This window comes from Cimex lectularius, unplaced genomic scaffold (assembly GCF_000648675.2).
Source record: "Cimex lectularius strain Harlan isolate CLEC.00 unplaced genomic scaffold, Clec_2.1 scaffold12, whole genome shotgun sequence".
Classification (NCBI taxonomy): Eukaryota; Metazoa; Arthropoda; class Insecta; order Hemiptera; family Cimicidae; genus Cimex; species Cimex lectularius.
Window position 1 is genome coordinate 2,650,946 of NW_019392875.1, and position 26,044 is coordinate 2,676,989.

The window sequence follows — 26,044 nt, forward strand, 5'->3', positions numbered from 1 at the left end:
CTTGAACCAGTCACCATCTGCAATTTACAGGCTTATTCTGGACCAAACCAGCTAGTATGGTTGGTTTTCAGTTGGGGGCACAAATTGAAGTTTGGTTCTGGCCAAGTAAGACTCTTCCCTCATGTCAGGGTCATTTTGGCAATTGGTCACAAGATACAAGGAACAATTCTTAATATTTGTTTTCAAAGTGATAAATGAAAATGTACAGTGTGCTAGGATAATTTAAAAAACCTAATACATATTATGTGAAAAACATCTATTAAGATGTCTCAAGGCCAAGGTAGCATCCATCTATGCTAGAGGAGCTTACCAAGTTTACCTACAATTTAAATGTGAAAATTATATATACTGGAATATCATCATCAGAGGCAGGAACTGGAGTAAAAGAAAGACATTGCAAGCCAGGGAAAGATAAGAAACATGGCTGACAATTATGTTTTGGCTACAGTTTCTGATGAAGAAAGTGATGAAAAAGAAAGGCATTGAGGTAATGAAAAAGACACCCCATCCACAAGCTGGGAAAATCCTAGTTGTGAAGAAATGCAAAATCAAGGAACAGAACTTCTTACAATAAAAATAATTAATGAAATAATAAAAAGTAAGGCAAGGCTTGTGAAGATGAAAATAAGTTTTCAGCTTAGGACTGTGGCATGAAAATTTCCAAATCATCCTACTTCTATAATCACTAATTTGAATTATTAGAATCTATTATATTGTATTACAGATCCTTGTGAACATAGTTTCATCCACAAACACACAGGCATCATATTGCTGTTCACCTTCATCCCATCAAATCATGAATGTGATGGAACACCATGAAGACAATGTAATGTAGAATAAAGCACCAACCCTAACTCATCATTTCAGTACCTAATTCAGCATGTTCATCACCAAACTAAATAACAGACAAATACAAAGTGGCTCTCAAGCCTGAAAGCAGCAGCAGTGACCATTTGTAGCAAGGAAGGAACATAGAGCAATTCAACAGGAACACAACCCATTAAATTAAAAACTATCCACAGCATCTTCATTGTCAGTTCAGACAATCATAAGTATTATGTTTTACCGATGAATATGAAGTGGTCTGAGATAATTGCCTTGGCTTATGATTATTTTAAAGAATGATGCAGGAGATGCAACACATGATTGAATTTCCCGACAAAAAAGCAAGACAGAAAGGGGTGTGCTATACGCTAGTAAACAGAATCTTTATTATGGATAACAAGAAGGTAGACAAAATTAGGCTATTTTGACTTGAATTATTGGGATCAAGGTGACTGATCTAGACGTTATTAAACTAATTGAAATGGCTAAGCACACATAATGAAAAAGGAGAGGGGCCGGTGAGTATAATGTTAGACGGATGTGTGTGTATTTATGGGTGTGGTCTTGGCGCAATTAACCGCCTAACTCAACGGAGGGCTTGCAAGCTAATGGGGGAGTCTCACATCTGTCCTCCTTCGTGACACAGGTGAGAAAAATACATGGCTTTTTGTCAGTGTCTGAATTTTTAACCATAAAACTTTGTTTATTTAAACCATATTTAATATTTTCATCGGCCTAAGACAAACAACAGAATCTTCTATTGGTCGTGATGTCCTTGTTGAAACTCCAACTAAACAATCATAATTTTTAGAATTAAAAAAAAGTTGTTTTAAAAAATGTTGCACTATCAGATTAAAATCTGAAATTGACAAGGTAAGGTAAAATAGAAATTTAGTTTTGGAACTAACAAGGAGACAACCAGGTTGGTGGGTCACAGATTTGGGCAAAACTTTTTGGATAGTTCTACATTCCAAAATATCAGACATGTACCGCCACTTTTTGTGAATTTTCAGTATAATAAGAAAGCTATCAAAGTTTATCAATAACCAAAAATTTCTAAAAACCAAATATTTATCAAGCTCATAAATGTTTTTCGGGAAAATAATATGAAATTTCGTTTTAGCACCTCTAGACACTCCTAAATGTAAAATAAATTTTTTATTTGAATTTAAATTTATAGATTTTTTAACCTAAAATTTTTCTTTTATGATTTTTCCTTCTTGGAGGATGGATAATAGGTCATCTCAAAAAAACCACAACCAGTTTTTATCCACAACGTTTCGGATTTATTTTAATCCTTCCTCAGATGAGTTAACGCAATGGTTAAAACAGTGGTCGTTAGTCATTAATATTTTATAACTGTTTATTTTAAAAAAGAGCCAGTGCGGTACATATTTAAGTCTTTCAGACTCCGAACAAACGTTTTAATATTTTGAACCTGACCTAAAATTTTTCCAATTTTTGAGACGTCGTTATCGGATATTTGATTGAAACGGCTATAATTAAAAACGGCTAAAAAGATTTTAACATCAAACAGACGATTTGAACGAAGAGGAACGTAGCTTTTTAACGATGTATATAGGCATTAAAATATACAAAATATTTCTATAAGAAAATACACAAAATAGCAAAATTATTTTCAGAAATTAACCTCTTTTTTAATGGAAATAATCGTCCGATTTTAATGTTTCATACAGTTAAAAAATGCTCTTTAGAATTTCCTTGAAACGAATTATCAATTATGAAAGTAGGCCCTCTATCTTTTGAGAAAAACGATTGTTTTTACGAGGATTCCCAACAGCATAGGTCCTAGGTTGACAACTCTCGGGGTGTCGGCATTTTTGAAAAAAAGCTCATTTGTAAATATGTAAATATGAACCCGGGACCTTTACCTTACAGTGATGAGCGCCGTGTCAACAGCTAAACCGTAGTCATGAAGACGGTCGTCGAAATTATTAGTTAAAAAATTAATTCACAATGATTTCCGCGAAAGTCGGTATCTAAGGATTTTAAAACGATAGAACTAATCAAGTTAACTGTAGCATTAGGAATATATTAGTTAGGAGAAGATAAGTAAATGAAAAACGCAATGAAAATGAATGGTTACTTCTCTGGCAAGAATTCCGCATGAATATTTTTACACTGTTGAATATATGTAATGTTACTGAATTGCACTAATCCACGTCAAAATTACTTCTGGCCTTCGAAAAAAACAACATTATATATATTGAACCTACTCCATTCTCGATAATTTAGTTATTTTACTTTCCAGACATCACACACTCACCACAGAGTACTGGATACCCTCGATCCTTTCGCGCTAATAAATTACATTCATTCCAATAAATTAACATATAATAGGTCCGACGATAAGTCAAAATATTGTCTATACACGTCAAGCCTTCTACTACTGAAAAGTGCTCGTCCGTTATTCTATCCTTGCATAACAGGCACGCGGTCGCTTTCCGGCCAGCTGGTGCCCGTGCGTTATTCTTGTATGACCTACGCATAGTCTGGTGTAGTAAATTGCATGATTAGGGAAGATAATTGCAATTGGCGAATACTCTCGAGTCTGATAATTGCCCTTAAAAAAAGTGGGTAAATAATTTTAATTGAAGTTTTAATCTAATTTATTTTAATTGATCAAAATCACTGATTTTAGGACTCGAAATATAATGGCCGAAAAAGAGCTTTCACTGGCGGAAAGGCGGTCCGTCAAACCTGGGATATTAAGGCTCGATTTGGCCGGTCCGAGAAAAACATCGACGATATCTTTTGATATCGACGCCAGTCCAACACAAACTGAGGTGAGTAGGGAAAAAATAAATTTTACATACCCATACACACACACACGCACGCACGCACGCACGCACGCACGCACACACACACACACACACACACACACACACACACACACACACAGAGTTGACTGGTAGTGAGTGAGCTGTAGTAAAGTAATTAAGTAAATCTGCCAGAAAAACTGGTTTTTAGGTACAAATACACATTAACACCACATTTCAACACATGTGCGAGCCATTCTATAAACGGCGACTAATGGGGGTCTAAATGTTGCCGACTGACACGTTAGCGGGCAACAGGTAGCCCTAATCTCCCGGAGCATCAGGAAGCGATCCGTCACGTCTCGTCGTGTTCAGATTGTATCGCATTAATTCGATGGTTGTTGATCTTTTTTTTTTAATCGTAGGAACCTTGAGGAGTGCAACCAATGGAATAAGACAAAGGATAAAGACTTGAAAAAGGAACCTTCTTAGACGGGAAACAAATATAAGGGAATTTATCAATGTTAAGCGTAAGTCAGTCGTAGAAAGCAGAGATGTCCTTCTGCAATATAACAAAATCATCAGATGTCGAGACCTCTTTAAAAATCTTGAGATCATTAGATAACAAAGAAACCTTACAAAATTTAATAGAATTGGCCACATCGTTGAAGAAACGATTTTGTATTTATTCTATTGCAATAGGTAACTCAAATTTGCTCGCCCGCAAGATGCTTAAAATATTTTTTGCTCCGTTTTCAACTGGCCGAACAAATAAGAACATTTGGGCATGTGTCTAATATGACCAAGTATCAACAAAGTTTCATTAAAATCGATCCCACGTCCGTGTCCTCCCATTGTAACCCAAAAAAAGTAGATATTTGAAATAGGAGAACTTTACGTTAACAACCTTACTACGAAATAGAAAAAATAAAACAATTTAAAGGGTCACATAATTGAATTTTGAGAGTAAGGTAAAAATATTATTTGGTGTAACAGGTGTGTTTTCCTCTCCGGGCGACCCTTTCACAAGTAGATTAAAGACTTTTTTAACCCTAGCACCAAAATGAGGGCGAAATAAAGATATTTCTCATTAAAGTAGAAGCACTGGAGTGTTTAATCAAATTAAAGCCATTGTGAATAAGGAAGGTCACGTGTACGCATATTGGGAAGGAGGAGGGCATTTTTCATGCCACCCCTATCAATTATTTGACCAGGGGGTCGAGGGTTCATTACTTAGAAGTCACGTGACTGTAAGAGTTGTAACGTCATTAAGTGAATCCACGAAATTATTATCTAGCCCTTTCCCCCGTGTTGATGAAGTGGCTAATTTGAACGATGAAACCTAATATCGAAAAAACTAGGAAACACCTTGTCTGTGAAATTAACTAAGAATCAACTAATTGGCAGGACACGATTACAAAATAAGATGGAGGATTAGCCAATTTTATTATGGCCTTTGCTTTTTATAACTACTCGAGTTCTTTGAAATCAAAAAATAGTAGAAATTCTGAAACAACTAAAATATTGGATAGAATTCTTTGAAAATTAAGATAATTTTGTCTATGCGGCGATAGACCATACTTTTTCGACAATAATTTCAGACTTGTTGAACTTTACCGGATAAAACATAAGCCAACGACGGAACTAAGGAAGTAAGAAAATAGGAATATTGTATAAACAAAAATCACACAAAAAGCTGCAGTGCTTATATAATATCAAAAACCCCGTTTACCAGAATCCATCTCATCAATATTAACATAAACTAACAAGAATAGAGGACCTAGTTAAATAATGTTTCAGTTTAACATGTACTTAGTGTGCCAAGAGGATCGATCATCTGAACCGAACTGAACTAAAGAACTAGCAAAAGTACAATGAGATCAAAGGCCTTAGTGCATGAGAAATACCTAACCCATATTATCCTTAAAATCATCATCATTAAAAACTAGTGAGAATATACGGATCCAGTTAAGTAATGTTTCAGTGCAACAGTACCTAGTGTATAAAGAAGACATAAGAAATAGAAATGCAGCAACATTGGCCGACTAAATCTTACAAGAAGGATCTAGGCAATTTTAGTGAACTAAGAAACAAGGGAAAGCCCCTCTTTGGCATAGGAATCACTAGCAATGAACATCTCAGTCAGAAGGATAAAAAGAAAATGAGGGTACAACGGAACTCACTCATTGGACACAAACAATCCAAGAACATCCTAACAAACTTTGAAAGGAAAGAGGAAACAATGCATTAAAAAAAGCAATAAAAACCTACAAATCTTAACAGGATTCTTAGCAGGACACTTCAAACTAAATGGACATCTGAAGAAGATTGGCATAACCCAATACGGCAAGTGCAGATTCTTCCAGGAAGCAGAGGAAACGCCGACACAACTACTAACATACTGTGGTCTTAAACTTACTCGCAGGAGGAAGTGTTTTGGGACGTACAATTCCGTAGAAAAGACCAATGAAAACTGACCTACTAATAAGTTCCTTAATAAACTAGGACTCACCGCTGTGCTATAAGCAGCCCTTATATAAGCAACAGCCCTTAAAGGGCGCTGTATAATACACACCTCGACTAATACATCTACAAGGAACTAGGAAAAATACAATAAACTTAATCAACAACCTAACCCATCGAGAATAGACGGGCCTAGTTACGTGATGTTTCAACATGTGTCTAGTAACCTAAGAGCCGGAAAGAAGAGTTGCAGCAATAAAAATCAATGACTTACTGCTTCTTAAAAGTAGAAGCGGGTCATTTGAACTGAACTAAGGAACTGGAAAATGAACCTTAAACCAAAAGGCTTCACAAGTCTGTACTGACTGTTTACCAGTCCGGCGTAAAACACACCTCCCTTAAAGTCGTACCTGCGTGATGGTTCTTTGTCGGATATAAAAATTATGTAGGAATCAGCAAAGGCAGTGTCTTAAGCCTTTCTATATATCTGTGAACGTATATTATCTATAGTTATCTACGATAGTTTCGTAAAAATAGCTCATTTTTCTGATGGCAAGGAAAATTTGAGATCATAGACGAGACACACATCTGAGGTCCTCATATAGCCTCAGTTGTGCAGAAATTAAGCCGAACCTTCCAAAACGTTCTCTTTTGTTATATTAAACTGATTCGACCTGTGGTAGTATGGATGTTCTGCATTCACGACACAGATTAAAATAGAAAGTATGCACTGTGCTAAATCTCTTTGGTTGATATAAACAGGAATTCTTTGGTATATGATAAATAGAGCTATTTACATAGATTTGGTTCTAAACATATTTATGGATTATCACCAACGAGTACGTTAACACCCAACCTATGGACAATAGGAAGCTCCAATGAAAAAGACTCGCTGATCATGAAAATAGTAATAAATAAAGTGTTAAATAATGACTATTTAAAAAATTTAGTTTTTTATGTTCCTGTTAACATTTCTATTTATTTGTTGGTTAAAAGCCGGCAAGATTTCCCTTTTTCTAAATAATAAAGTAAAAACATGTTTATTAACTTCACTAATTTCGTGGTCCGCTTGACCAATTAATATATTACAATTAATTAAGGTTTTTAGTTGAGATAAAAAAGTCAATGGTACGAGCGGGATTCGAGCCCACGATCTTCGGCTTGATACGCCGCTGCTCTACCACTTGAGCTATCGTGACCTCGATCCACTCGGACACCAACTTCCCATCTCAACCGCACCTTTTGAATTTTCCCTCTTTTTTGCCTTTTTTTCAAAAAGGAGGGAAAATTCAAAAGGTGGGTTTGAGATGGGAAGTTGGTGTCCGAGTGGATCGAGGTCACGATAGCTCAAGTGGTAGAGCAGCTGCGTATCTAGCCGAAGATCGTGGGTTCGAATCCCGCTTGTACCATTGACTTTTTTATCTCAACTAAAAACCTTAATTAATTGTAATATGTTTATTAACATTTCTTTGGATGTTTCGGAAATTTACATCCATCATCAGGAATCTATATTATTTATAAAAATACATAAGCATAACGTTAATATTCATATTTTGGATATTTTGTTTGGCTGAAGAGTTGATACGTTCAAACGCTTCGGACCTCCTTATTTGCGTTGTTGTCTGATTGTATCTTTTTCCACTTTTTTTTTGTATTTTTGTTTTTGTTTTTATTTTATTTTATATTTTTTGTACTCCTGTAATCTAGTGATCAAATTTTTCTATATTTATGACATGGTGTTAAACTATTAGCGATACTATTTATCTATTGTATTCATTACATGTTAAGTTCAAAGTTTTTAAGTATCAACTTCACGGGAAATTTTAAAATGTTTTAAGTAAAACTATATAATTGTACCGACTCCTTGACGAATAAAGCATTACTTTCTTCCAATAAAAAATAAATAAATACAATAAAAATAATTATGATTTAAAAAAATATATTTTACATCAATTTATTAAAAGTTTACTTTGTATGGTATTTTTGTTTATTTATTAAACGTGGAAGTTTTTTGTCAATTGTGTTCAACGTTTGTGAGAATTAGCTTAAGAAATTAAGTAGAGAACATGACATGAAACAGTTGCAAAACATAATAGCCCCAGGGGTGAGGTGCTAACACCCTCATGGTTCCGGTCGTAAAACAGTAACGAGCCTGTTTACAAAAGCCGTCCCACGGCATGACGTGACCCGGCGGAATATCCAGGTTCTCCAGTTCCATATCTATCGCCCCCGGGGGCGGACAAGATTCACAAAAAGGATTAGGCCGGCCGCCCTATTCGTCGGAAAACTCCCACCTCCTCGACCCACGTTGTCTTATGGGGTGCCCCACTCTCAGTAAATCAGAAACCAAGGAAGATTGGGGTGTGGCCTATTCACTCTTCAGTGCGGTACGTGTAACCGGGATACATTCAAGGTCCAAGCTGCTATGGTTCTTAAAAAACATCGGAAAGTAAATATTGGCCAATTTTATGTGTAAAGCACTAAACGCCTTGCTGACACGCGACAAGTAAAATTTGGCTTATAATTTGCAATTGTGTCTGTCTTCTGGCTACTTTAAATAATACAACTTCACTTTTTTTTCAAACTTCCCCAAAAAAGTAGTTGTTGCTTGAATAGAATTGATTAAAAGACACCGGTCTTCTTACCGTGCTCTTTTAATAAACTATAACGTCTTTTTCCAAAAAATTAGAAGGGGAAAAACAAAATACATATATATTTTTTTAAAGAACCTTGAAATTTAGTTGAGTAAGTATATACACGTACTTATAAGCTATGGACGTGGGATCATAGATTTCAATTTCTTGTTTTCTTTTTTTGTGATACTAGCTTGAAAAATAGTTGAGTCGAACCGTTCTTGTGAATTGGCCCTACGAGCCGAGAGAGAAAATAATATTGTGTTTTGTTCATTATAGTTCTCTGCTTTTGTAGGTTATTTTACAGGATGATCCAGCATAAACCCGAAAAAAATGGATTATAGTACATCCTAAATAGAGTAAATGAGAGTAATGCAACCAACGGAACTGTTCTGAATTTTTAGTTTTTTTTTTAAATCCCAAACTTAAGCCATAAAATTGCCATTTTTTCAAGATATAGAGCATGTGTTCCAGTTTTTAACCACATTTTTAATTGTGCATTAGATTTTCTATGAGAAGTTGTTTTTAATCTTATCAAACGCCGATGTATGTTTATTGATTCAATCCAATATGAAGAATTTTAAAGGAGAAACTTTTAATAAATTACAATTAATTAAGGTTTTTAGTTGAGATAAAAAAGTCAATGGCAGTAATATATAAATTGGTCAAGCGGACCACGAAATTAATGAATTTAACTTTTAATAAATGTCCAAAAATAACTATTTTTCAACAAAAAATATTTGTAGGGGGACCAAAAGTTCTAAAAACTTCTTCATCTAATAAGCTATCTTATGGTGTTCTCGAAGTTCTAAAAATGTCAACCCTTCAACGGTTAAATCAACCTGTCATTTTTACAAAAAAAAAATGTGGTTCAAATGTGTAAATTTAAAGCATACATAAAAAGAGTGAACTGCGATTTCGAAAATTTTAAACAGGATTGTTGATGATGCAGGATTTAAAAAGGAATTCGTTCATAAGATTTTGAGCTGAAGAGAACAATTGGTGAGATATCGAAACACAAATAAAAAATTAAAAAAATAGCTGCGAGTAATTTCAAATAAATAAAATAAAAATATCCCCTGTCATGTATGTTTTTGAACTTAAGGCAATTAATCAAAAGTCACGTACATTTTAAGTGGGGCTTTAAAGATAATTTTGTAAATGATTTTCAAATAGAAAATTAAGTAACACAACATGCAAAGAAGCGTTCATTCAATAATTATTAAATATTTATGAATTTTGCATAGACCTTACAATAGGCTAAACCCGTACAACGTCTGTGTCATGCCGAACTGTTGGTTCGTTGTATTTTATATATATTAAATATTTTATTCGTACCCAATTTAAGGGGTAGTGTACAACAACTACAACTAACTAAACATAAAAATAAAATGCCACATCCACAAATGTGATCTTTAAAACCCCTCTTAAAAGGTATTTGTATTTATATTAATTGCCTTAAGCTTAAAAACATACATGGTAGGGGATTTTTTTTTAATTACTAGCAGCTGTTTTCTTTTTTATTTACATGTTTTCATACCTCACCAATGTACTTTTCAGCTCAAAAGCCTCATGAATGAATTTCTTTCTTAAATCCTGCATCATCATCAATGCTGTTTGAACCGCTTTTGTTTGTTTTTTTAAATACTAGGTTGATTTCATCGTTGTTGGAACTTCGAGTACACTGTAAGAAAGCGTATTAAATGAAGGTTTTCAGAGGTTTGGCACACCTCCAAATATGTTTGTTAAAAAAGTTATCTTTGGAAATTTATCAAACGTTTCTCCTTTTTTAAAATTTATACATACATCGGTGTTTGATAAGATCACAAATAGCTCCTTCTTATAGGAAATTTAATGCAGAATTCAAAAATGTGGTTAAAATTGGAAATTGCTCCAGATCTTTAAAAAATGCTAATTTTTGGCTTAAGGTAAGGATTTTTCGAGAAAAAAAAACTAAAATTGACTGGATTGGAATAGAACAGTTCGATTGGTTGCATTTTACTCTATTTACCCAATGTGTTTCGAGTTTATACTGGACCACACTGAAAATCAGTCGATTTTTTTTCCACATAGGATAAGCAAATAGTAATGTAGGATCGTATCAAATGAGATCGGATATACACTGATGGACAATATTAGCGCACCACTCAATTTATTTAATTTAAAATTAAATCCATTATCTTTAACGGTGGAATATTGGAGCGCTGGCTTGGTCGTAAATGGGAAAACCCGTCTTTCTGTCACTGAGCAAACATCTCCGGCGTACATTCTCAAAAAGTCAAAAACGTTTATTCTTTATTGGTAATCCAATCGAGATTATATTGTAGAGGTGGTTGAATTGTATGAAAGTTTACCATGTTTACGGAAAGTGGTGGACAATGATTACCACGATAGAAATAAAAGAAATTCGGTCCTCAACCAGTTGGTTGACGTTTTCAAAACAAAGGATACCAATGCAACGAGAGATGCGGTATTGATAACCCCTAACGCTGATCAGAAATCGTAGTAGAGAACTTAAGTTCTTTGCAGTCATCCCTGTAGCGAGAAATCGTAATGTGGTTGCCAACCTTTCATGTAGTGATGATTTCTCTCATGTCTGTCTTTTGTTTTCTAATCAAGGGGGTAACAAGCTGGAGTAAATATAAATAAGACGTTAATCTTTTTTTTTTCTTGTAAGATTTTGGTTAAAATGAAAAAATAGTGTCACGAGGGGATTCGAATCCACGACATTCGGATAAATACGCCGCTGCGCTAACCACTTGAGCTATCCTGACTTCGATAGTTCGATCCACTCGGGCACCAACTCCCCATCTCAACTTACAACCTTTCGAATTGTCTTTTTTTTTGCCATTTTTTGGTGTCGGAGAGGATCGAAGTCACGATAGCTCAAGTGGTAGAGCAACGGCGTATTTATCCAAAGGCCATGGATTCAGATCCCGCTCGTGGCACTAGCTTTTTCATTTCAACCAAAACCTTACAAAAAAGATTAAATAATTGAAAGAAGTAATTTGGTCAATAGAACACTAAATATAATGAATAAATAAGACGTTTCATCCATCCTTAAATAGTTCCTCCAATCAGCGGGTTCAAGGGAAAGATCTTTCATCAAATTGATGTGGGTATTACGGCTTCTGTTCAGGAGCCAATTCTTATACCATTTCCTCTTCGATATTTTGCTTTTAATATATAAACAAACAGCAGCGTAACCATTTTGAGAAGGTAATTCACTAGATAACGTTCGGAGCGACTGGCTGTGGAGCGGTCGTGAATGCCCCCTCAAATTTCAGGCATTCCTAATGGAGCTATACGGCTTGGCGCGGTTCCATTTGGAGTGATCGTGAATGGCAACCTTTACAGTATCTTTATTAAAATATGCAAAAACGGAGTATTTTGTTGATTTATCTTTTTAAATTATGCCAAATTAGAATATTCTGCATCATAGAACATTTCTGTTTTTATCTTAACCAATACGCCAAAAGCAATATTTGTTAATCTCTAAATAACGATTTAATTAAATTGCGACTAAACTTAGATTATGAAAAAAAAACTTCGTGGCCGTGAATAAAACGTTCTGCTACCATTTGTCTCACCCTCTCTTCGCCGGTTTCCTACCAGCGGAGGTGGAATTAGAGAGTAGAGTAAAAGATTAAGGGAAAAGAAAGAAAATTTAAAAATAAACCTCGGTTACAAACACATTATAATTGAAATTTAAATATTGATAATCCCTCCATCAATTAAACAAATAATATTAGCTAAATTAGAAGTATTTTTTTCGCCTTCCTTAAATTCTATTTCCAAATCTCCTTAACTCGGTTTACAGTCAGTTTCACGTCTCAAGCGACTTGAGTGACTTCGCCCGCCTACACTTAAACCTTCCGGTTGGAATGGGTTTTGACTTCCTCCTTGATTCGCGGTCCACCCAGGATCGCGACAACTGCGAGATGTGATAGGCTCAACTCTCTCATGCCTTTATTTATCAACATGCGTGCACAGATTTGAGCTTATATAAATCAGACATCACTCAGCAGTATTCATTTATAATTATGAGGCTTTTGAGCTGAGGAGTACACTTGGTGAGGTATCGAAACACAAATAAAAAAATAAGACAGATGCGAATAATTTCAAATAAATAAAATAAAATATCCCCTGTCATGTATGTTTTTGAACTTAAGGCAATTAATCCAAATTCACGTACATTTTAAGTGGGGCTTTAAAGATAATTTTGTAAATGATTTTCAAATAGAAAATTAAGTAACACAACAAGCAAAGAATGTTTATTCAATAATTATTAGATATCTACGAATTTTACATAACGACCTTAGAATAGGCTAAACCCGTACGACGTCTGTGTTATGCCGAACTGTTGGTCCGTTTTATTAATTTTTTTAATATGTATATCTTTTTTAATTGTTTTGTTTGTAGTAAACAAATTGTAAACAATTTGTAGTAATTACTAGTACATTTTACAATTTGGATAATGCAAGAATCACGACAATGATGTCAAATCCAAGTTTTGACCGTTTTCTGACCTACTTTGTTCTTTATTAAAATATGCAAAAAGCAGTATTTTGTTGATTTATCTTTTTAAATCATACAAAATTGGAAATTCTGCGTCATAGAACATTTTTGTTTTTATCTTAACCAAAAAACAATTAATGCACCAAAAATAATATTTTTTAATCTCTAAATAACGATGATCATTTAATTGCGACTAAAATTAGATTTTTAAAAAAGCTTCATTAACCCGATGACTCAGTTTTCTTCTCTGGTAAAAAAAAATCGGTATTTAAGGGCTTTACAATGCTAGATCAGGACAATGAGATCAAATCCAAGTTTTGACCATTTACTAAAGAATCCTCATAAATATTTTTCACTGTTGGATACATGTAATATTACTGAACTGCACTAATCTAAACATTCTATTTCACTATTCTATTCTAAATCTAAATAAGTTCTGGCATTTGCTTGCTTACAAATCTAAGGAGTTTGACAAGTGAGAATAAGTAATTCCACAAATACCCCCACTTTTCCAATAACAACGTGTTCATTATAAATAGACTTAAGGGAATTCTTAATAAACCAACATAACATGGGCAGCGGAACAAAAAGGGCTGCACTCTCAGGGATTTGGATATTCAAAACAGCCTTGCCCCCCACAAAGACATACCGATTTCAAGCCAAATATTAAGGACTATACCTAGATACACAAGAAGATATAGACAACCATGAAGATTTCTAGGACCAAAATCCATCTTGACCATCAACACTAAACTAACCTTACACAAGACTTCACTACTACCTCTTTAGACATATCACGGTGGAACTGTGGTGTTCTACCAAACCAACATCCAGCATATCTAATTTGTCCAATCAAAAGTACTCAGACAAAATGTCAAACCTCCCTTCTACGACACTAACCTCACTATCCACAATGAATTCCTTTGTTTAACGAATTGATCAATTCCTGATTCAAAATATCTATCCCTAACTTGTTGATTCATCTGAACCCTACTGCTCAAACCCTGTCAGCACATTCCCACCCATGTAGCCTTAATCGACTTCACCTTGACTATGGTGTCCTAGGATGGAGCCCTTCAATCTCACTTTCCTATCAGCTTCCATCTGATTGCTGTTCTTGTTTGCATACTTATATTTTTATTTACAATTAGCATTATGACAAATTAGCAATTGCTAAAAAAAAATTTCATTTTCAGGTAGAGCCCGGGTCACCACAACCATCAGTCGACCGCCTCTCTGTTACATTTGTGGATGAAGAGAAACCAACTGATCCTGGTGAAAAAGTCAGATTCAATGACGAACAAAGACAAGGTTTTCTACTGAAAGTTTCTTCTTCTTTTTCCATTTAAAACAACTATTCAATCCCCCCCCCCTAGAGGTTGATGATAAAATCACAAGCCCAGCAGAAGAGGATGATGATTACTCAGCCACATTTAATGCTATTATGACCAGACAAGGAAGCCGTAAAAGTAGCCGTAAAAGAAGGACCATCAAAAGAAGGTGTTCAAGCCCATTTTCTCCAGAGCCAGAAACTTTTCAGAATATAAGGCGGCGATCTTCTGTATTTACAACAAGTTCAGGAGAGTAAGTAAAGTGCCCCTTTTTTTACTCTTGTAAGCAAAAGTTTACCGAAGTCCCAAATTGATATCAAATGATATTCTTCATCTTGCTATTTAATTAGTTGCTATAATCACTTAAAAAATATATGATGTTATTTTTTTGTTAGCCAGTTCTTTAGTAATTAATTATATATAGAGTTCAAAATTAAAGCATAGAGTTTAGTTTTGAAAGTTTTATATGCACTTTCCTTTGAATTATATAGACAGTAATTATTTAGCAACCAGCATTTATTATTTATTTTACTTTGTAAAATAAAATTCATTCCCCCCTAAATATAGTACAGCTATTTCAATGGAAGAAACCACAACCCAAGAGCAGATATTTCAAAAAATGAAAGTGCATAAAGAAGTTTTGAGTCAGGTTAAACACCAGCCTTGGCCAATGCATCGGAAGGTAGGCAAAACATTGATTTAACATCCTATCAACATCAACAATCACGTACAAATCAAGTAATTTAATTTCAGCTCAAACTTGTACAGACTGCCAAAGCTTATATCAAAAGGCATGAAGGGGCACTGCATGAAAGACTCGCCCATAATAAAAACACAAAAGATGTCTTAGCACATTTTAATATTATTATTATTAATGTAAGTCAATTTTTTATTGAATAAAAATAGAATATAAAAACATACATTTGAAAAAATATAAACAAGTGTTACTGCTACCCATGATGGTCCTCCATGTATCTAAACTAGAGCATCTCAGCAAAACATCAGTGTCACACTTAGGTCTGGAGGGTAACAAAAAGGTGGATGAGGTGGCTAGTCCACCCTGTCCCAACCTCTTGGCCTAACCGCCACGATCTTGCCCTGTGCCTAAGAATGTGATTTAGACCATGAATGGAAATGGGAGAGACAGTGCAGAGCTCTCATATATCAAGACCTCATTGATTTGCCTTCAGAGGATCTGATGGAAGAAGAGGGATCATAATTACCTGACTAAGAACAGGCTATGTGAGGTTGTAACACGGACAATTTTGTATGTCCAGCATGTAGAGAAATGTTGGCTCGATGTGTCCCAGATATTTGAAAGATGTCATTCCTTGGCTCCATGTTGAAAGCAAGTAAGAATGCCACCCGATATAATAATAAGTATAATTACAATTATTGTATTTGCACGGCAACGAGTATTACGAGTATTTGGGTCCCGTGGTCTGATCTTTGGTGGAAACAGAGCTGTTTTATTGTATAAAGTTTAAACTAACCATCCTTAGTGTTAAATTTGAAGGGCAGGAAGTAATCAAAAAGTCAGGACTTCAAGGTAGAAAGGGTTAAAGCACAGCAAATGAAGTGAGGGAGAGAATTCCAGAGGTTGTAAGACTGGATAAGGAAGGAACAATTAAAAGCATTTGCATGAGGGAAGTAGAGATTAGAGGGGTGGGAACGAGTGTGGCAAATATATATAGAAGATTTAAGAAGGGAACAATTGCCTGATAGAAGACAGCCAAGGAAGTATAGCCTGCAGTAGGAAGAATACAGCTATTTCAAACTGTATACAGGTGTGTGTGTGTGTGTGTGTGTGTGTGTATGTATGTGCATTTCAGGTGTGCAAAACATATATAAATCAATAACCAGTCAACAGTATAAACAACTTTTATTTACGATTTGTTTATATTTTATGATATATACTTATATATATCATATTTATACTTTTCAATTATGTACTGACAAATAAATGTTAAAACGTATGAACCTAATTCACTATTTTTTGCCAACTATAGCATTTTGTAATGTTGTTTTGTTGATTGAACGGTTAATTATTTAAATATTCAATATGTAATTAACTTTAAATTTTCAAATTTAGCAAATAAGAATCCTAAGGGATTGTTAATTCTTGTTTAATAACTATGAATTGTGTTTCTAGCAATGGCATCACTTAAAGCGTGAATTAGTCAACTTCTCAAAATTTCTTATACCATGGGAATCAAGAATAAAGGAAATAGAATCTCATTTTGGTTCAGTAGTTGCCTCCTATTTTACTTTTTTAAGGTGGCTATTCTCAGTTAACTTTGTGATTGCAATAGTATTAGTCACTTTTGTTGGATTACCCGAGGTAACTGATAATATGTAATTATATTGTTTATTCTTCATTAAATGCTGTTGTATAGATTTTCATGGCAAACAAAGATGATGATAATGGCGAAAGAAAAGGTTTATTGCCTTCGGAACAAAAAAAAGCAAGAAATATAATCACACTATGGAATTTTGAAGGCGTTTTGAAATATTCCCCACTTTTTTATGGATATTATAACACTAATGGCACCCATGGATTCAGTTTTTGGTACAAACTCCCTCATGCCTATTTCATGACTGGTTTAGCAGTGTACATCTACAGCTTTGTAGCTATACTCCGCAAGTATATTTCTTTTGTTTATATTCATTGAAAACCAATGACTAAAATTGAATTTCAAGTGTAAGCCAAATTTATTTTTAAGAACAGAAGTCATGTATTTTCAGAATGGCTGAAAACTCCAGACAGAGCAAGTTATCCGAGAAAGATGACGAATGTGTATTTTCATGGAAGATTTTTACTGCATGGGATTACATGATCGGCAATGCTGAAACAGCTCATAACAGGACAGCATCGATTATACTAGGATTTAAAGAAGCATTGTTAGAAGAAGAAGAAAAGAAAAGAGAAGAAGGTCGAAAGTAATTATCCATCGTTTGAATACCAAAGCGAACAACTTAACAAAAAATTATTTCAGTTGGAAAATGACTTCATTGAGGATACTGACAAATTTAATGGTTTTGGGTCTCATCGTAACTTCTGTATATGTTGTTCAATCAGTTGTACAAAGATCGACACAACCTGATGCTGAATCTTCCTGGTTGAGGCAAAATGAAGGGACTATAGTAACAACACTTATCTGCAATATTTGTCCGATATTTTTTGACTTAATTGGAATGCTTGAGCGATATCACCCGAGAAAAGCACTTAGGTTACAACTGGCAAGGTAGAAAGATTCAAATATATAAGCTAAATTGAGAAATTGTGAAGCCAGCAGAAAATAAAACTTTAATGCACATTGATAATTATTGTTCAAAAATCATTAATTTTATTACTTTATATTTATTTGGTTTTAATAATGTTGCACAAAAGATTATGAAGCTTCATGTTTGACCATTAAAATGTGTCTGGCAGACAAACCCTAGAATATTCTTGTCAAGTTGATAGAGATCAGTTACTACACTTCCCACATAACTATGTGCCCCCACAAATCTATGCCATTAATTAAAAAATAAATAAAAAATTAAGTAAAGTAAAATTTAAAAAAAGAAAAGAATGAAGAAAAAAAATCAATAATAACTTTTTTTAAGTTCTGCAACGAAAAGGTCACTAAAATAACAAGGGAGGGTGTATTCTGTAATTGTAATTTACTTACCCAATTCCTTCCTGTATGAAGTGCAGGGAGCTCAGACCCTAAAAAAACATAATGTATTATTAATTTGTTTTAGGATTATGGCACTCTATCTCCTCAATCTTTGTTCATTTATTTATGGGACATTTTCTCAAGTACACACCAAGGTCTGTGTTTCATTTTCATGTTGCCATAAGCAATAATAAAATTCATAATCACATTTTACAGTCAAGTGAGCTTCGGAATTTCACTTTAACTTCACACTTTGGTCAGCCCAATGCGACTTCAAAGCCCACAATAGGCACATTCACAACTAGCCAGACTTTTACAGCCTATTCTAAAAAACATGCAAGAACTGAGAATAGTGTGATTTGCAGACAGGTTGAAGTTGACTGTTTAATTTCAAGTACTACAACAGCTATGGCAATTGCTCTATTGTTAACTTCGACTGTGAATACCACTCAAAGCACTACAAGCACTGACTTCAACTATGGGGGAGAAATTTTAAATAATTCTTCAGTAATGAACTTTGATTATAGTGATGGGGTGCAAAGTGAGTCATACTATCCCAATTCAACAATATTGAGTTTGGACTCTCTTCCTGATCTTTCAATGTCTAGTAATAACGAAATGGATTCTAATAGAACAAATGATTCAAAATCTGTGCAAACTCCAGGAAATAAATGTTATATACAAAGATGTGAAGATGTAAATGGAAATATTACAGAAATATTAACTAATTTTACAACTGATAGAAATTGGGATTTTTCATCAACCAACACTCAAACAACAATATCAGGTTAATTATTTTTCTATTTAAATTTCCTTAATGTTAAAAAGCAAATTTATAATTTTCAGGAGCAACGGAGTTAGATGATCCTAACCCAAATCGATCCCGTTCATCCAAAAAGTTAGATATGGAAACAAGAAAAAAATTGAGGTCACTTTGCTGGGAGACATCATTTGGTCAAGCTCTTGTCAAATTGACAATAATGGACCTGGTAAAATTTAATTTAAAAAAAAAAATAATAAACATCAACTTAAATTGTTTTTTTCTTAAGGTAATGACAATAACATCAATTCTTGGAATGGATTTCTTCCGAGCTCTGTTTATACGGTTGATGAACAACTGTTGGTGTTGGGATTTGGAGAAACAGTTCCCACGTTATGGAGATTTCAGAATTGCTGAAAATATTCTCCACTTAGTCTACAATCAAGGGACAGTTTGGATGGGAATGTTCTTTTCGCCAGGACTTCCTCTAATTAATTTGCTCAAACTTGCCATTATTATGTATATGAGGTGCAGGATTTATTTTTTTTTTAATTTAAAAAATTGTTGTTTATTTTATTAAAATCCGAAGGTCCTGGGCAGTGCTAACTTGCAATGTACCACATGAAGTGGTATTCAAGGCATCCCGTTCTAATAATTTCTACTTTGCCCTGTTGCTCACTATGCTTTTCTTGTGTGTTCTTCCGGTTGGATATGCCATCGTTTGGTTTGAACCTTCTTGGCACTGTGGGCCGTTTTCAAATCACACAAAAATTTATCACATATTTACTAGCAGCTTAAAAAAGGTATTGTTATACACTTTTGAAACCCTCTGTGTGTACAATTTGAATGTAATTTTTAGGTGATTCCAGTATCTTTGCATAAAGCATTAGATTACATTGCATCACCAGGAATTGTTATTCCATTATTGATGCTTTTAATTTTGATAATATACTATTTAATATCACTTACAAATGCTTTACGAGAAGCAAATGATGACCTCAAAGTAAATAAATACAATTAAGTAATAATTTGTAATATATAAACATTGTGAAATTATTTTATTTCTTGTAGATTCAACTAAGAAGGGAAAGAACAGAGGAAAGGCGAAAAATGTTTCAATTGGCTGAGAAAAGAAAAAAGAACACAGAAGCTGATATGCCTTTTAATAAATGGAAAAAATTATTAAATTCAGTTCCTGAGGGTACTAAAATGCCTATAGATTTATCAGATATTAGAAGTGACTCCCAAGAGGTTAACATAGATTTAGAGAAAAAAGGTAAATTAATTGATGATACTCCTTTTCCTGTTTTTCGATTTATTGTCTTTCCTTCAAGTGACAATCAGGCAATGAAATAACAAACTGCTTCAACCATTTATTCATTAGTGCCGATGGAGTTCAGTACCTATCTTCAACGATTGTAGAAGTTTAGATAGAAGAAAGTAACTCTTTTGTTACAAACAAATGAGCATTAATAAATAAATGGTTGAAGTAGTACATTATTTCTTTTATTTTGCTGAGTTATACAAAATGACCTTTTTTCCCCACCCATAGAAAATGAAAATAAAACAATAAAGAAACCTTGGGGAGAGTCATCTAACACTTCTGAGGAAGGGATTCCGCATATTGATAAAGACACAGACAAAGATAAAACTGTTGGCACAAGTATTCAAAACATCATCAAAAGTGTATTAAAATTGAAAAAATCAGACAAAACTGAAGCTCTGAAAGCATCTAATAATGAGGATAAAGTATTTAGAGAAAGGGAGGATTCAACCGTGTCAGGATGGTCTGCTGACATTCCAGAAATAAAGATCTTTTCGACTGACTCAAATGAGAATACACTAGACACAAGCCCAGATACGACAAAACGTTCAATGTCTAGTTCGGACACAATAATTGCAATAGAAGATGATAGCAATGCTTGCATTAATGGAGAGAAAAATGAAAGGAAAAAGGGAAAACTTTCAAAGATTAAAGCTAAACATGAAGAAGAGGAAAGTCTTGGAATAGGTGGCAGTTATGAGTCGATTGCGAATTCAATAAGAAGGATGCACAATCTCACAAAAGAACATATGCCAAGTAAAGAAAGTTCAAAAATTCGAGCAAGAAAAGCGATAGCAAGTGTTCTTTTAAATGAAGGAAGAAGACGTTTAAGTGAATCACATAAATAATGGTAAAAAAATTTTTAACCAATATTTTATTACAATAAGCAAATTTTTTTATAAAAAAGTGTAATTTTTCATGGTTGCATTGGAAGGAGCAAATAATAAAAATTATTCCCCCAGTTATTCAGATATCGTGAGATGCGGTCGGGAGTGATGCAGGTTTCAGAAAAACATTTTCTTTATCGTGCCAACGTTTCGATCTTTTATTGAGATCATCTTCAGGGCTCAAAGTGTTTGTCTTCTGTGTAATTGTGCCATCCTTGTGTGTCGTGTTGAGAGTGCCCACACAAGGATGGCACAATTACACAGAAGACAAACACTTTGAGCCCTGAAGATGATCTCAATAAAAGATCGAAACGTTGGCACGATAAAGAAAATGTTTTTCTGAAACCTACATCACTCCCAACCGCATCTCACGATATCTGAATAACTATAGATTAACGGTCACTAATCTCTACACATTATTCCCCCACTTCACTTACTTTTCCACAAAATGGAGGCTACAGGATTATTTCCACTTAAGATGCCTTAGGCAAGACAATTTAGGTTTAGGATGATGGGAGAGTTATTGTGGAACTTGGTAATTTTTTGATAAATAGGATTTTGAGGTCATTGTGGCAAGTAGTATTGGAGACATAAAACAGAGCATTTATAATAATTGACCTGAGGTTTTTAGACTAAAGGGATTGGAGACGGTAGATATTGGAAAGTTTGAAAGTTGTATTCCGAACATCTAAATCAGTTGTTGTAGTTCTGTAGAAATTAGTTTTCCATCAATAACTTGGATTGTCCTAAAAGTTTGTAGGGAGTCTGTTTAGGTTTTGTCTTTTCAGTCATGTATGTTCATTCCAAGTTAAACATGCATCTGAAGGAACCCAAGATAACAAAGACAGTCAGATTTGGAGATAGGAACATTGATGTTTGAGATTGGAGTGTAAATGTGGCATGGAAGCACTTGCTTTCATTTAGGTTTATTTTCGATTGTCTACACTCATCTACAATACTTGTAATATAAGGGGACTATAGTGGACGAGTAGTTAGTGTCAGATCATATTTGCCATGTTAGTGGTTCTGGGTTTGAAACCTGGCAGAGCCCATGGCTTTTTAATTGATAACGGTATGAAAAATGTATGTATTGTTACTACTCCTCGTCTTTTTTATAGTTGATTATCTTTTCTTCTTTGGTTGAAGATGTTCACGTATTATTTGTCTCAATTTATCATCATTGAAAAATATATGGTAAAGTGGTTTCATCTGCAACACCAAAGGGGAGGTGAAGTCATATTCCTCCAATATGACAGGAATTACTGTGATAAGCAACTTTAAGATAAGGATCAGAAGATCGTACCGTTTTGTCATCAGAAAAGATACAAGGAAAGTGATAAGTCTTGGACATCAACGGTACAAAGGATTGGTCTAAACATATTTCCCTGCTATATTCCCATTGCAAGAGAGCGGTAAGTCAGTCCGTTGCTAGAGAGCAGTAGTCGGATTAATCTTATCCTTGTCAGATCCGGATAGTAAAAATTATATTATACTTATTATACTTAACATAGATAAGACATCATATCATGACTTAACATAGACATCATAATACCTGCCTATTCTCGCTGATTTGTATTAATTCACACATTTCGGCATATTACCAACAATATGTTTATCATCCCACAGACTGCAAGAGGGAATCTTACAGTATTTTACTATTATTATTTTAACGAAAGTTGCATCAGCAGTGATCATATCACATGAACTCATCTAAACTGTTTCCTAAGTGAAATGCATCATTTTTAACTCATAAGAACCAATCAGTGTAGATTCTCCTTGAAATTGTCATTAATTCCATTATTTTGTTTTCATTTCCCACACGTTTTGTTCAAAATTATCCACAACTTTTGCAAAGATTTTTTCTGTTGAGCTTGAGTATTTTGAAAACTTGGACACCACTACTCAAAAATACTAAACCTAGTCGACTTTCTTCAATGTTATTTGTTAAATTAAGCAGCTTAATTGTTTTCTTTGCAGATGTTCCAGTCTCCAGTAGGATCAAACTTTCGTACTGTATCGATTCCACCAATTGTACATAAGTAGCCTTTCAGCTACCGTCTTATCTTTCGGCATTAAAGACCGAAAGTAAAGAATGTTTATAATTATCCACTTGATTGGTTGATACTTGTAGCATTTAACATATTCAAGAAAGCCACAAAACCTCACCAATGAGAATTAAAAGTAAAACTCACATTCTTTTGTTCATCGAACGCTACAATTAGAATTATTCTTGTCATATTTGTGTCATTTGTCTTAAATATATAATTGTTTTCTTCTTGGTGTTCTCAATATTTCTGTACTATTTGACAATTTTCATAGTTTATACTTCATGATGCACTAACAATCCAAGAATCTCCTAACAAAATTTGGAAGGAAAGAGGTAACAGCACATATTAATGAAGGAGGACAAAACTGTGAATCCTAACAGGACTCTTAACAGAACATTTCAATCTAAATGTACTTTTGAAGAAGATTGGCATAACCCAACACGGCAAGTGCAGATTCTGCAAAGAAGCATAGGAAACACCAACATACCTACTATAAACTTTGGTGCTACATATATTGCAGGAGGAAGTGTTTTGCGACATATATTGTAACCGTAGAACTAACCGTAAAACAACCAATGAAACTTGACTAGTAAGTAAGTTAGTAAATAAGTTCCTTGATGAACTAAGACTCACTGCTGTGCTAGAAGCACAGAACGGGTGATACAACAGCTCTTAAAGGGTGCAGTATAATACACATCTTGACTAATACATCTACCTAAAGAACTAGGAAAAATAGAATAAGTGAAAAGGTCACTCTGACTACATCCTGTGGGAGTGGTAGTGCCACAGGGCAGCGTGCTCGGACCACTCCTATATCTCCTTTACACCTCAGACATCCCAAATACACCCTCTACTCTCCTTGCACCCTTTACAGACAACACAACTTTCCTCAGATCTGAATCCTACCATTGCCTCAGGAGAGCTCCAAGCACATATCCAACGAATAGCTGAATGAAGCAAACTTTGGAGGATAAACATCAATGAAAACAAAAGCACCCATGTTACAATTACCCTCAGAATTAATTCCCACCAAATTTTCCACATTCTGTGAAAACTATCCTCACATCATAACACATTAGCCTGATCCATGTCAAACATTATCCATCCTAACAACCCAGTAAGGCAATTGAAGTAGAGATGGCCCTGGGGCCTCCTTATGAGTAGTTCATAAATATTGGGTTGTCCGGAAAATAATGCAGGATTTTGGTATTAANAAAATCCTGCATTATTTTCCGGACAACCCAATAGTTATTCAGAAAGCTGGGAAGAGCAACAATGGTTGCTGGCTCCCCTCGGGATATTTGCAAATGATAAATATTGTATCATATTATATAATGTATATATTTGTTCAGTTGATAAAAAATAATAATAAATAGCCTTACAAAATAGCCCAAAGTCTCAACAAAAATTTAAAACGTTAAAATATACAGATATGTTCAATGACAAGTCCACTTGTTTTTAAAAATAACAGACATGCTGAAGATGGAGAAATGTAGAAAAGTGTCTGGCCAATTGTAAAATTATTGGTAACAATATTTTAAAAAACAAACCGATCTTATGGCAATTCAAGGCGTTTTATTATTGGTTTCAAATGAATATTTATTAACATCTCACATATTGATTGATCAGGACAAGTATTGTTACTCCAATAGTTTATATTAATCCACAAATGTTTAGCAGCCATAATTGACCATATTTATTATGTAATTAAGTATTCTTTTTATCTAAAGTCTAAAGTTGAAAAAGTTAGTGCCATGAGCGGGATTCAAACCCATGACCATTGGCTCTATGCCACTGCTCTAGCCATTAGACTCATTGTAACTTAGTGTCATGATAGCTCAAGTGGTTAGAGCATCAGTGTATTGAGCCGAAGGCTGTGGGTTCGAATCCTGTTCGTGACACTTTTTCATCTCACCCAAGACCTTATATAAAAAGAATATTTAATTGTAATAATTTATCTTTAATTATTAATACTACGCGTATGTTTCTTAGTGATCTGTTGTTTCATAATTTGTTGAAGTCATGAGGAGCAGTCAAAAATGAGGTAGTTTAGAAAAAAAAACCTTTTTCATTTTTTTGCTGGGGTTTCCACCCTTATTCAGGTCAACTTCAGGCCATAAAGTGTGGTGCTATTCTTGTGGTGTCAAATTTGAATTATCTTGTGTGATGTGTGAAAATGTTGTGACACAAGAATAGCACCACACTTTATGCCCTGAAGATAACCTGAATAAAGGTCGAAACGTCGGCAAAAAAATGAAAAAGTTGTAACTACCTCATTCTTGACCGCTTCTCACGACTTCAACAAATTATCAATTCTACATTGAAAGAATCAACTTAAAAAAAAAATAGTAATAAGAATAAAAAGAAAAAAGTGATAAATTTTACAATTATTTAATTAGTTATCTGTTTATGATTAATTATTATTTTTATGCAAGGCGGTTGAAAAGAAAAATTAGTGCCACGAGCTAGACACTAATTTTTCTTAATCTTTTCTAAAAAGTTAGTTATTACTCACAGTTTATTGTTTTCAATTATCCGGATATCAAGCTTAAAGCTCACCATCAGGTTGGAAGATAACGAACATGTCTCTGCCTGAATTGTGAAGAGTGAACCCGCCGTTTTATTGGCGCTCAATTTTGAACGTAACGGACGATAAATTTGAATTTCAAACGACTAAATATTATTTTAATAAATACTATAAGAAAATAATTTTAAATCGTGATTAATCTGTACGTCACAATTTTTAAATTCTACGTTTAATTATATATTTTTTATTCCAAATTTCTCAAATCAATCAAGTTACCCCTCTTTGT

General features: G+C 34.1%; 1 protein-coding gene and 1 long non-coding RNA gene across 3 annotated transcripts in view; one reads left to right on the top strand and one right to left on the bottom strand.

Moving 5' to 3' along the window:
* The window catches only part of LOC112127649, a 159,572-nt gene extending 133,756 nt beyond the window's left edge, over window positions 1-25,816 (bottom strand). For both annotated transcript variants that reach the window (XR_002910667.1, XR_002910668.1), the window contains exons 1-2: window positions 25,747-25,816; window positions 18,225-18,262 (exon numbers count right to left, since the gene is read on the bottom strand). This is a non-coding gene — a long non-coding RNA (uncharacterized LOC112127649). The remainder of the gene's footprint in view (window positions 1-18,224; window positions 18,263-25,746) is intronic.
* On the top strand, window positions 1,444-23,428 carry LOC106673414 (transmembrane channel-like protein 3). The gene is made up of 19 exons (XM_014405520.2): window positions 1,444-1,471; window positions 3,488-3,632; window positions 14,416-14,530; window positions 14,596-14,803; window positions 15,118-15,232; window positions 15,304-15,426; window positions 16,703-16,891; window positions 16,947-17,194; window positions 17,296-17,490; window positions 17,547-17,795; window positions 18,298-18,367; window positions 18,429-18,999; window positions 19,059-19,201; window positions 19,262-19,500; window positions 19,562-19,775; window positions 19,832-19,975; window positions 20,044-20,248; window positions 20,525-21,146; window positions 23,161-23,428. Exons 2-18 carry the CDS (start codon window positions 3,501-3,503, stop codon window positions 21,142-21,144), a joined length of 3,780 nt encoding a protein of 1,259 aa, XP_014261006.1. The 5' UTR covers window positions 1,444-1,471; window positions 3,488-3,500; the 3' UTR covers window positions 21,145-21,146; window positions 23,161-23,428.
* Window positions 25,817-26,044: the final 228 nt, after the last annotated feature.

What these genes read in the sequence shown, in the direction of transcription:
- LOC106673414 (XM_014405520.2), top strand. Translation starts at nt 3,501, where the DNA reads ATGGCCGAAAAAGAGCTTTCACTGGCGGAAAGGCGGTCCGTCAAACCT. An exon ending in AAAAGAGAAGAAGGTCGAAA is followed by an intron (nt 17,491 to 17,546) that starts GTAATTATCCAT and finishes AAATTATTTCAG; the next exon opens with TTGGAAAATGACTTCATTGA. An exon ending in CTTAGGTTACAACTGGCAAG is followed by an intron (nt 17,796 to 18,297) that starts GTAGAAAGATTC and finishes AATTTGTTTTAG; the next exon opens with GATTATGGCACTCTATCTCC.